General features: G+C 50.5%; 1 protein-coding gene across 1 annotated transcript; it reads right to left on the reverse strand.

Annotated features, from left to right (window-relative positions):
* Positions 1-2,448: 2,448 nt before the first annotated feature.
* POMC (proopiomelanocortin) lies at positions 2,449-3,775 on the reverse strand. Its single transcript, XM_049784494.1, has 2 exons — positions 3,644-3,775; positions 2,449-2,988 (listed from the first exon to the last, which is right to left on the reverse strand). The coding sequence occupies exons 1-2, from the start codon at positions 3,773-3,775 to the stop codon at positions 2,449-2,451; spliced, it is 672 nt and encodes a 223-aa protein (XP_049640451.1).
* Between the last annotated feature and the right edge of the window lie 8,900 nt (positions 3,776-12,675).

A 12,675-nucleotide genomic window follows, 5' to 3' on the forward strand; every position in this document is an offset into this window, starting at 1 on the left:
AAGTCGAAGCCATGGATGGTATTTTATGCTTGGTCTTGTATCTACAATTGAGATCTGGAAGGTCAGTTTAGCTAGGAAGTGACTATGTGACCCCAGACACCCCAATTCTTTTTTTTTGTTTGTTTTTTTGTTTTTGGGCCACACCCGGCGGTGCTCAGGGGTTACTCCTGGCTGTCTGCTCATAAATAGCTCCTGGCAGGCACGGGCGACCATATGGGACACCGGAATTCAAACCAACCACCTTAGGTCCTGGATCGGCTGCTTGCAAGGCAAACACCGCTGTGCTATCTCTCTGGGCCCAGACACCCCAATTCTTGCCTGTGAATCACTACTAGCTTGTCCCTGTTTCATATCCCTCTCTGAAAAAATAGAAATAAGTGATTTCTTTTACTTTGGGGGATTAGAACACACTGGCAGTCTTCAGGGCTTACTCCTGGCTTTGCACTCAGGAGTTAGTCCTGGCAGTGCTTGGGGACCTAATGTGATGCTGGAATTGAAGCTGGTTTAGCTATGCCCTACCTGCTATACTAGCACTCTGGCCCCAAGTGATTTCTTGTGGCCAGTTTTCTTGTAAGAGATTTCTGATTCCTCACCAGAAACAGAACCCAGGCAGGTAGAAGACAGAATAGATTGCCATGGCCTCGGCCTCAGACACACCAACTGATAAGCAATAGGGAACTCTCCTAGGCCCATGTGGTCCTGGGGCCAACTGAAGCACATGAAGAAGCCTGAGGAGGATGGGGGCTGATATCTGACCTAAACTGGCCCAGAGTAGCCCTGCAGGGCCTGCTTTGGCTCCAGGCCAGGCCTCAAGGGAATCCAGAGCCAGAGGACTAATGGCTGAAAGATGGTAGTGGGGTCTGAGTAGCTGGAAGAGGAGAGGTGGCACAGGCTAAAGAGGTCCTGAGGCTGGAAGGCCATAGAGCCCTGCTCTCTTTTAACATAGGCCAGGTTAACAGATTGTTTCTCATTCAGGGGCCTCAGTCCATAACTTTCCCCCTTAGATTTCCTCCATAACTGGGTTCTGGCCCAAGAAGGGCAAAGACTCAAACTGCAAAGACTGCAACCATTACACTGGAACGTGTCTGTATCCACTGGGCCATTAGCACCTGGCCTAGAATGTGTGTTTGCCCACATGGGCATGTGTGTGCAGTTCGCAGTGTGGTAGCCATTAGTTGATGTATTTGTACCTGAGTGCAGAGTTAGTGCCTGGAGCAGTTTTCTGTATTTTAAACTCTTTGTCTCAAAATGTGTTTTATTTTAAAGAAGGGGAAAGAAATGGGGGTGGAGGGAATATATGAGGAAAGATTCTTGGCAAGATCATTCTTAGGACTTATTCGTCGTGATTTCCCCATGAACCTTCATGATAAACTTTTCAAATAAATGTTAATGATGTCACCACATGGTTGTCTATTTGTTTTCTTGAAAGTAAATGGGTTTTTGAGATGTCAATAGGCTCTGAAAATACCAAAATGAAGGGCTGACATTTAGCTACCCCCACCCACCATTACTTTACTTGCCTCAAAAGGAAGGTGGGTAAGGGAAGGACAATCCTGAGCTGAAAACACAGGCCCACGGCTCCCAGCATGGAAGCATCCTCTGGTGAGACGACTTGGGTGGTTTCTTCATCATCAAATCTAGATCTGATTCATCTCTCATTAGGGGAGTTTACCTTGGGTAGCAGGTTCAACACTCCTGGTAGAACATTGAGCTCCAAGAACACCAAAATATGAGTTCCCGTGAGTAAGTGGCCATGGTGTTCTGGCGCAAGGAATGCAGCCAAGATGGCAGTGGGTCTGTCTGGTGGAGGGATGTTTCCTCATTGCAGGTGCACCATGGGGAAAAATCAAAGAAACCCCCATCTGAACTGCAGGCACCAAGCCCAGGAGAGGCTGTAACCAGCCACTTACCAAGGAGCCAGACATCAGGCATTCTCTGGTGCTGGGGTTGCCTGCAGAAACACAGCCATGGGCTGCCCAGAAGCAAGAAGTCACAAGCACCCCAACACAAGACCACGTGAGCCTGAGCTCGTTTTGGAAAGAACGTGAAAGAAAGGACTGGAACAATAGTACAGCAGGTGAGGTGCTTGCCTGGCAGGTAGCCAGCTCAGGTTCCATCCTCTGCATCTCGTGGTCCCCTGAGCCCATCAGGAGTTACCCCCAGAACCAGGAATAAACCTTGAGCACTGCCAGGCTGCCCTCCCCCCAAAAAAAGAAGAGTGGAAAAGAGGTGAAGGGATCTACTGAAGCCACATCCAAGAGTGATACGGAGTGGCAGGAAATCAAGAGCACAGAAAGAGATAAAAGGAATCAACGGGTCCTGATATGACCGATGCGTTTTTATTGTCCCCAGACCCATCAACATTCGACCTTGGAAGCCAAAGGCGAGTGTGCAGGGGGAAGGGGCGTTGGGGTGCTCTGGGGTTTCCTAGCTAGGGCATCAGCCGCCTCACTGGCCCTTCTTGTGCGCATTCTTGATGATGGCATTTCTGAACAGCGTCACCAGGGGCATCTGGCTCTTCTCGGAGCCCATGAAGCCACCATAGCGCTTGTCTTTGGGCGGAGAGCCCCAACGGAAGTGCTCCATCCTGTAAGGCACCCCATCTTTCTTGGCTGCCTCCGGGAGTGCCAGGTCAGGAGCCTCCACGATCTCTTCTGCTGAGTCGGGGCGGAAGGTCAGCCCGGGTTTATCCCCCACCAGGTCCCTCTTCAACACAGGCGGGAGGGTCTCAGTCGGCTGGTCTTCAGGGACAGTGGGAGTGATCTTTATCGGCCGCCTTTTCTTGCCCACCGGCTTGCCCCAGCGAAAGTGCTCCATGGAGTAGGAGCGCTTGTTCTGCTTCAAGCCCAGACCTGCCCTGGCTGCCTCGTTTTCCTCCTCTTCCTCCTGCTGCTGCTGCTTCAGGGCCAGTGGCTCCTCGTTGCCGTAGTAGCCAGGGAACTCAGGGGATCCTTCCATTAGGAAGGGTTGGCAGGCACGGAAACAGTCCTGCAAGGAGAGACATGGGTTGGTGAGGGCAGCCCTGGGTGGGTTTGGGGTTTGCAGGCTCCTTAGCACTAAAGTAGCACTTGCATCTTTGGGGAGTAAGGCCTTGCTTCTATGTAGATGATCTGTGGTTCTACTTCATTGGTTTTGCAACTGGTAGCAAAGATGGCAAGAGGCCGATGGCCAGTGATTGAAATTCCTTAAACAGGGGTCTTGGTTCAATGATAGAGCACATCACTAGCATAGGCGAGGCCCTGCGTTGGAAACCCAACATCAAAGATACATAAGCCCCCTCCCAGTTGAATAGTAAATAGAAAGATGATTGAAGGGACAATTGGAGAAGTAAAAGATTGGAAATGTTGGTCCCCTTGAGGGACCCTGCAGAGAGTAGTGTGGCCAGTATTTCACTAGCCTCTCAGCACAGAGCAGGGGCTTTGTGCAAGAAAACAGGACCAAAAGTTCAGCAAATCCACCAAAAACTGGGGGCCAGTACCCTCTCCCTGAATGTGTTCCCTTTCCTCCTTGCCTAAGCTCTGACTTCACCCTAGAGGGCTGCTCTAGTCCTGGGTTAAACTGGCCTGAAACTGGAGAATTGCCTTTTCCCCATGTCTTCATGTTTCCAGCCCCCAAACCTCAGAGCTTCCTGTGGGCCACGTACCACCAGGTCCTTTTCTGTGGTGAGATCTTGGCACCGGTTGCTCTCCAGGCATGAGCCACGTACTTCCACAGTGGCATGCAGCAGCAAGGCCAGCAGCAGGGCCCCTGGGCGGCCACGGCACTGTCTCGGCATCTTCCAGGCAGGCGGAGGCTCTGCAGAGGCAAACAAGATTGGTGGGACCCCTGTGAGGCGCAGAACAATGTTGGACACTTACCAGGAAGGGCCTGGAGCCAAGAGTAATAACACTTTTGCTGGTGGAGCCCAGGGGTTTCTGAGGACAGGAGCAGGTCCAGTGATGGCAACAGGGAAGCACAGGAGGGAAATGGGACCTAGGTAGGCTGGGAAAATTGACCTGCAATTTTCATCTATGAAAGACAGTAACCCACCCTATCCTAAGGGCAATTGGAGCTGGAAGCTTCTTTAGAAATCATTTGCTTAGATTTCTTACTCTAAAGGGGAAACTGAGACCCTGAGAGAAATATTAACTTGGGTGTGAACAGCAGAGGATTACTACAGGCTAGTTCTCCCATCACTGTTTTAAGGCTGTATCCAGGCCCACAGAATAACTGAAGAGAGAGAATTCTGCTCAGTGCAGTCTGTTCTTCACCATCTGGATTCTGCCCTCCCTCAGAAACTGCTTTCCAGGAGCAAAGGATTCATAGAAAGAAAGTAAAGCCCTTTGGTGGTGGGAATGTTGCACCGGTGAAGGGGGGTGCTCTTTACATGACTGTAATCATACAACTATAATCATGTTTGTAATCACGGTGTTTAAATAAAGATAAAAAAAAAAGAAAGTAAAGCCCTTGGCCAGCATAGTCAACTCCTCTCAGGCCATCATCATGGCCCTGCAAACTTCCCAGAGATCCATTCTGAAAACAGATCCCAATTTGATCCCTTAGGATTGGCTCATCTTATTTTAGGTTTCAGAAGATCCTCTCAAACCTACTGTTAGGAAAAAATGGCCATAGATGAGAAAAGTAATTCACATGAAAAATTGCTTTGTCTGTTTTAACAGACATTTCCTAGTAATAAAAGGAAATTGAGGTCTAGAGGATAGAACAGTGGGTAGGGTATTTGCATTTGCCTTGCACACGCTAACCTGGGTTCAATACCTGGCATCCATATGATCCCCCAAGGCTGTCAGGAGTAATTTCTGAGCTCAGAGCCAGAAGTAACCCCTAAGCCCCACAGGGTGTGGCCTAAAAGACTAAAACTAAATTTAAATTTAAAGAAAAAGTTTGGGGCTGGAGCAACAGCATAGCGGGAAGGGCGTTTGCCTTGGAAGGGGCCATCCCAGACTTGAACCCCAACATTTCATATGATCCCTGAGCACCGCCAGGAATGATCCCTGAGGGGCAGAACCAGGAGTAACCCCCGAGCACAGCCAGGTGTGGCCCCAAAAACAAACCAAACAAACAAAATTGTTTGAGTAAAAGAAAACCCTCAGAGCAAAGGCGTGGGCCAAGTTCTTTTTATAGGGAAGATAATGGAAGTGGAAGTTTTCTTTTCTACTTCACAAAGCTACTTCCTTCCCTCTGGTCCATCTTTCCTCTCAAGTGGCCCTAAACTCCCTTCTGAAAGGTGGCGGGTGCGCCTTTGCACGGCAGCCGTTAGGTGGCGCTGGCGGCCAGTGAGTAGGTGTGTCCGTGATTCCCAAGGGTTGGAGGCGCAGGTAACCTCTGGACGCTGCAGTTCAGGTAAAAGAAGCCTGAATTTGGTGATAAGTAAAACTTTATTTTTCTTTGGTTTTTGGGTCACACCCGGCGGCCCTCTGGGATTACTCCTGGCTCTGAGCTCAGAAATAGCTCCTGGCAGACACGGGGACCATATGGGATGCCGGGATTCGAACCACCATCCTTCCTGGATCTGCTGTGTACAAGGCAAACGTCCTCCCACTGTGCTGTAATAAGTAGATTTAGATGAAAACTCTTAGGCCACACAGTCCTTCTCCCTCAGAAAAAAGTGCATATTTAATATAGCAGAAAATGAATCAGTTAAACAGAAACAAAGGCATGCATATCTGACAGTCCCTGGGTTCTCCTCAAAAATCTATCATTCTGGGGCCGGAGAGATAGCATGGAGGTAAGGCGTTTGCCTTTCATGCAGAAGGTCATTGGTTCGAATCCCGGCGTCCCATATGGTCCCCCGTGCCTGCCAGGAGCAATTTCTGAGCATGGAGCCAGGAGTAACCCCTGAGCACTGCCGGGTGTGACCCAAAAACAAACAAACAAAAAAATCTATCATTCTATATCGATTTTCTGCTAAATTCTAACCCCCTGCTTTCATGCTACCTGAATAAAACCCAAACATTTTCCCCTCCTCCTGCCCACTGAGTGCCAGCCTGGGACTATTCTCACTCTCATTCTCTGCCTGTCCACTCTATTTATTATTTATTTTACTGGGGTAGAGGGTGAATTTCCAAAAAAAAGTGGTTTCTTTTCTTTGAACTTATGTGTATTTTTTTCTAACTTTCTACAACAAACACTACCTGTGTCTTTTTTCTTTTAGGAGCTAACAGACATCAAGTGCTGTGCTTCTTACAAGCAGGTTCTGGTTTTTGGGTCACACCCGGCAGCACTCAGGGGTTTCTCCTGGCTCTATGCTCAGAAATCACTCCTGGCAGGCTCAGGAGACCATATGGGATGCCGGGATTTGAACCACTGACCTTCTGCATCCAAGGCAAATGCCTTACCTTCATGCTATCTCTCCGGCCCCATAAGCAGGTTCTAATGCAATCATTGAAAGCCTTGGAGAATGGGCCCGGAGAGATAGCACAGCGGTGTTTGCCTTGCAAGCAGTCGATCCAGGACCAAAGGTGGTTGGTTCGAATCCCGGTGTTCCATATGGTCCCCCGTGCCTGCCAGGAGTTATTTCTGAGCAGACAGCCAGGAGTAACCCCTGAGCACCACCAGGTGTGACCCAAAAACAAAACAAAACAAAAAAAAGAAAGCCTTGGAGAAAATAAAAATGTGTAACATGTGCATCTGGACACTGACTTTACAATAGAGCTACACCAATTAGATCCTTCTAGATGGATCCTCACAGGGCCAACAGGACATCCTGCTGCTTTATATCACACCCTGGTCTTGCCTATAAAATTCTGCTCACACAGAAATGCGCCTGCATCAGATCCTAAAACAAAAGAAGCAAAGGCATTCTCCATCAGGAATTGATCTGCTAGCCCTTTCATTCATTTGGGATTGGGGATCGCTTGGAGGTCATGGCCTCTTGGGGGTCTGGGATTGAACTCAGGCCTCCTCTATGCAAAGTATTTTAGACCAGAGAGAAGTTGCCTGCATCTCTCTTGTCCAGTAACCTTTGATTTTTATTTTTTATCATCTCTCTCTCTCTCTCTCTCTCTCTCTCTCTCTCTCTCTCTCTCTCTCTCTCTCTCTCTCTCTCTCTCTCTCTCTCTCTCTCTCTCTCTCTCTCTCTCTCTCTCTCTCTCTCTCTCTCTCTCTCTCCCAGTAAGGGATGGGTTCCCCTTATACTCCAGAAATAATTGGGGAGTCATACTGTCCTGAAAACTTTCCCAACCACCGCCTGGCTATTCAGCTCTACTGATGCTGGGGTCCTGAGTTGGGCGGCGGTGGGTCGGTGCTGAGGGCCTTTGAGTAGTTCAGGACCTCGGACAGAGCCTGCCCCGCCACCACTTCCCAACCGGGGCTGAGACTAGAGCACCGTCCAACCCCAGATTGCTCTGAGGAGGGCCAGGGAGGGGCGCAACGTTCCCAAACTGAAATGCTGAAATGCAAGGAAAAGGTTGCAGTTTCCAGCCTAGCACCTTCTCTCCCCATCCCTACGGAATCCTGAAAGAAGTAACACCCTCCTAAAAAAATAGGTGGAAAGTAGCAAAAAGGCGGATTCCCCAACACCCCCCCCCAAAAAAAAAACCCACCTAGAAAACATTCAAAATCTTAGAGGTCTTGCAGCCCAACACTCCAATCTCCCCCTCTCCATCTCACCTATGGCGAGTTCCAGGGGACCCCTACAAGTTGCCCCCAGTCCCAATTCCCCTCGCAGCCATCACCCCAAGCCCGGTGCCTGGGGCAGGGGTTCCCGCCAGCTAAGCTCGGTGGGTGCAAAAAGTTTGGGGAGAACTCAGGACCTGGAGGTGCCAAAGGCTCCTGCTGCGCAGAGCGCAGGGCGCAGGGCGCAAGGGCGCAGGGCCAAAGCGAGGGTCCTTACCTGTCGCGGGGAGGCTGCTCTTCTTGGGGGCAACGTTCGGGGAGCCCAGGCGAGGGCTGCTGGGTGGCGTCTGTCCCGCCTCGAGTCCCCCGCAGCCTGCCCCGAGGTGGCTCTCGGGGTCCTTATATACCTGCCTGGAGGGCGGGAGCGCGCGCAGGCGGGCAGGCGGGGCGCTTCCCGACACGCCACCAGCTAGCTACTCACCCTTGCAATGGGAAGGGGTGCCTGGTGGGGCACTGGAGGGGGGTTCAGGTAGAGTAGAGCCCAAGGACACTCGTGGCCAGAAGGGGCCGGGGCTGGGAATTAGCACGGCCATGCAAAGGGCGCACCTGTCCCCATCCTCCGGATGGAACTTAATTAAGGACCCGGTGGCCCTGCGCCCAAGGGACTTAGCACCCGGGTGTCGGGAAGGTGTAGGGCGAAGCTACCTGTATGGTCAGAGCCGGCACCTGCCTCCTGTATCCGGACTCAGGCAAAAATCATTCCAGCGGGGTGTGGACAGGACCTCCAACGAGTGGAAGCCGGTTGGGGAGCGCTGGGGGAGAGGGGGACACACGCACTTCCCTGGTGTGGGGTCTAGGGCCCACCAATGAGGTCAGGAGTCACTCACCAGTGGCTCAGGCTGGGCTGGTCCCTGCACCCCGCAGGGCCTCACACCCCGGGGGTGGGGGGAAGCCCCTTTCTTCTTGGCCTAGGAGAGAGCTTGACTCTGGAGAGGCCAGGGAGGAAACCGCCCTGGCCAGTGAGCAAATGGGGTGCTCCGGACTCTCAAGCGATCTCCATCCTTCAGATCTCCAGGAAGGCGGACCCGCCTCCGAACCTGAGGCTGGCAGAAGGGAATCTACTGGGGGAAGCGCCAGGAAAAAAAAGAGGGTGTGGAGGAAGCGTTGGAATGAAACCCAAATGCAGGTCCTGGTGCTGGGCCGGTCCTAGGCCAGGGAGAGGTTCAAATAACAGCAGGGCATGAGCCTAAAGTCCTGGGTTTGAGTCCCAGCAAGGCCAGAAGAGACCCAGCCCCTGAAGGCCCAAACAAAACCAAATTCCTTCCCAGTGATGATATTCTTGTTTTGTTTTGTTTTGTTTTGGGGTCACACCCAGCAGCGCTCAGAGGTTACTCCTGGCTCTACACTCAGAAATTGCTCCTGGCAGGCTCGGGGGACCATATGGGATGCCAGGATTCGAACCACTGTCCTTCTGCATTCAAGGCAAACGCCTTACTTCCATGCTATCTCTTCGGCCCCCCAGTGTTGGTATTCTATGCTCTTCACCCCATGCGTGAGGATGCACCTTGTTGCAAGTCAGCCTCTGAAGAGGTTGACTGATGGAAGGATGGAGGATGAGGTCTTTCCCCTCCAGCTCGGAGCACGCGTCTGCCACCCTGTTCAGACAGCGGTTCTGAGGTGAAGCAGCGGGTAAACAGCTCGCAGACAGTCAGGCTTGCAGAAATATTAGCTTTATTCGGTGGACAAGACTGAAGTCCAAAGCCTCAGCCTCAGTTCCAGCCAAAAGCCTCTCGCCTTCCACAGACCCTTGTTTTTATATCCCAGAGTCAGGTACCACCCAATGGTGGGATCAGATTCCACCCAATGGTGGAAGCAGAATCAGGTACCACCCTAGGCTAGGGTGGGGGCAGAATGCCAGGTCACACCCTAGGGTAGGGCACAATCACCGATCAGGGTAGGGTCAGTAACATAATAATCCCATAAAATGTTTACATACACAACAGCATCCCTGCTTTGAAAGTTTCTGGTTGAGGGCACTGGGGTCTCCATTCAGGAAACCTTTCCCTTGGGGGCACAGGAGAGGACCAGGCTTCATTTATTGTTGGTTTGTTTGTTTGTTTGTTTTGGGGGGGCACACTCAATGGTGCTCAAGGGTTACTTCTGGCTCTGCACTAGGAAATTACTTCTGACAGGCTCAGAGGACCATATGAGATGCTGGAATCAAAACAGGTTGGCTATGTGCAAGGCAAATGCCCTCCCCATTGTGCTATCACTCGGGCCCAGGACCCCGCTTCTTAATAAAAAGCACAGGGCCTGGTCAGCCAAATGTGGGCACTCTGTAGGGCTACCTTGCACCTTTCTGTGTGGTACCCCAATACTATCAAATGTAACACGCACAACCCCAGAACAGTTTCCTCAGACCTCCATACCATTGTCCTCCCTGCCCGGTTCTCCCAGTACAATCCTCTTTCTCTTCCTCCCTTCAGACATCCTGGAAAGTCTGCTCTCTTACATTTCAGCCTGTCCATAATTACCTGCTCCCTGAGGTCCCACACCTTCACCCACCTGCCTTGACCATTTTTTTCTACCACGGGTACAAAATGTGACTCTACCCTATAGGGAGGCCGCCAGAAGAAATGTCACTCTTAGCTTCCATCTGACTTCTCCCCCACCCAAATCTGTCACTACCAAGCCAGGGCTTGTAAGCTTTTGGGTTTAAATGGTGGTTTTTATCTTTTCTTTTTTCTCTTTGTATTATTTTCATGACTTCAAGAGGCCACTGGCAAAAGCTAGCAGAAAAGCAGGACCAGGAAAAGTTCAGTCTGACCCAGCTCAGCTCCCTGCTCCTTTGTCCACTGGGTTCTTCGTCACACACACAGCCAAACCCACTCCAGGCAGTATGGACAGAAAGGTCATTGCATCGCATTGCATTTAGAATCCCTGAGCCAGCTGGAGGAAGTGGATGCAAAAGTGGGCAAAGCCTAAAAGTAGCCAGAACTGGTGCCACAATCAGGGTGCTGGTTGGATCTCAGGGGCAAGAAAGCCTGGTCCCCTCTGGGAAGAGGCAGCACATGGGTGCTGGACTGAAATGCCCTTTCTCTGAGGTTGGTTAGCCATTTTTCCCACCCATGCGCCCCAAAAAGTGACACCCCAAAAAATGTGATGCAGTCACCCCCTACTCTTGCCATTCTATGAGATGGGTGAGTCACACTCAGCAGTGCTTAAGCCTTATTCCTACCTCGGTGGTTAAAGATTCCTTTTGGCAGTTCTCAGGAAATCATATGGGATGCTGGGGATTGAAACTAGATCAAACAGGCAAGATCCCTACCCACTGAGTTATCTCTCTGGCCCACTCTCTGCTTTGAAAACACACGGCTTCCTCCGGCTGTTTGAGTAACTAATCTCATTTCCCCTTTTTGTTTGAAGAACATGGTGGAATGCTTGATAAATGCCTCTGCATTCATTCTATAATGTGTCTGGAATTGAGCTCAGTTTCTTTATAAAGGGTTCCTTTGAGACAGTGCTGGGGTCAATTTCCTAATCCCTTATTTAAGATTTTTGCAGCCTAGTTAGGGCCAGAGAGATGTCATAGTGGTAGAGTGTTTGTCTTGCATGCAGCTGATCCAGGACGAATAATGGTTCAGATCCCAGCATTCCATAGGATCCCCTGAATCTGCCAGGAGTGATTTCTGAGCACAGAGCCAGGAGTAATCCCTGAGTGCCACCTAGTATGACCCCCCCCCCCAAAAAAAAAGATAGCACAGGAATGAAGGTGCTTCCCTTGTGCACAGCCACCAGAGGTCAACCCTTGGCAGTGCCTAGGGTGTTCCAAGTACTAACAGAAATGATCCCTGAGACCAGATTTAGGAGTAAGCCTGGAGGGCAAGAGCAACAGCACAGTGAGTAGGGTATTTGCCTTGCATGTTGCTAATTCAGGTTCAATCTCCAGCACCCCATATGGTCTCCCAACCTCACATGATTCCTGAGTGCAGAGCCAGGAATAACCCCTGAACACCATCAAGCATGACCCAAAACCCAAAAACAAACAAAACTAAAACAGAGTAAACTTGGGCATAGCCAAGTCATTCACACACACACACACACACACACACACACACACACACACACACACACACACACACACACACACACACACCAGGTTTCCTCTCCACTCATTGTGATGCTTGTGGCCATCTTCACCTGAAGTGGCACTCTTAGCTGAAGGCACAAGTCCAGCTATGATGCTCACAAGAGAGTTTGCCGGGAGTCCTCCTGTCTACATCTTGTTTGTTTTTTGGCCACACCTGGTGATGCTCAGGGTTTACTTCTGGCTCTGCACTCAGGGTGACGTATAGTGTAAAGATACATCACGTGAACAGAGACATTCTCACAGTGGAGACCTGTGTGGATTTGCCATGTCCTCTAGGTACTGGTAGAACCAGAACACTGGCTCCCAGACCCGACCCAGCACCATTCCATTGTGCACTGCCCACACTCAGGCTGAAAGTCAGTCTAATATTAGGATTTTCTAGGAATTTTGAGACAAATTTTCAGTTTAATTTTCCTGTGGTCAGAGAACAGTCTTTGTTTGACCTCAGTTCTCATCAAGCTATTTTTGGGTTTAGTTATTTTCTGGGATTACACCTGTTGCATTAAATAATTAACAATGGTGGTGGATGGTGAAGGATGGATGGATTTTTCTCTGCCATCCCAGGTCACGTGGCTCCGCAACCCCCATCCAGCTGGCGGGTCCCAGGTTTAGGTGAACGGCGGAATCAGACTCATTCAGAGACAGGCATCAGGAAGCATCAGCTTTATTCATGCCCTATCTACCACATGTGTGGCTTATATCATAACCTTTTAAGCATTTGCTATTCTTAGCTAGCCCTGCATCTTAACTCCTTTCAACCATCTTCCATTTGACCTCCATGCTGGCCAAAGACCAAAAGACAGAGCCCCTGGGTCAAAGGCTTTATCTACCTTTTCCAAGACCCCTCCCAGGAATGGGCGGGGTCTTGCAGGTAAGGTCAAGTTACCTAGGAAGAAAGGAGGGATGAGGCTTCAACACCTAACAGTGATCAGAACTCACTCCTGTATTCTGAGCTGGCATGGCTCAAGGAA

Source organism: Suncus etruscus, chromosome 12, assembly GCF_024139225.1.
Source record: "Suncus etruscus isolate mSunEtr1 chromosome 12, mSunEtr1.pri.cur, whole genome shotgun sequence".
In the NCBI taxonomy this organism is placed as follows: Eukaryota; Metazoa; Chordata; class Mammalia; order Eulipotyphla; family Soricidae; genus Suncus; species Suncus etruscus.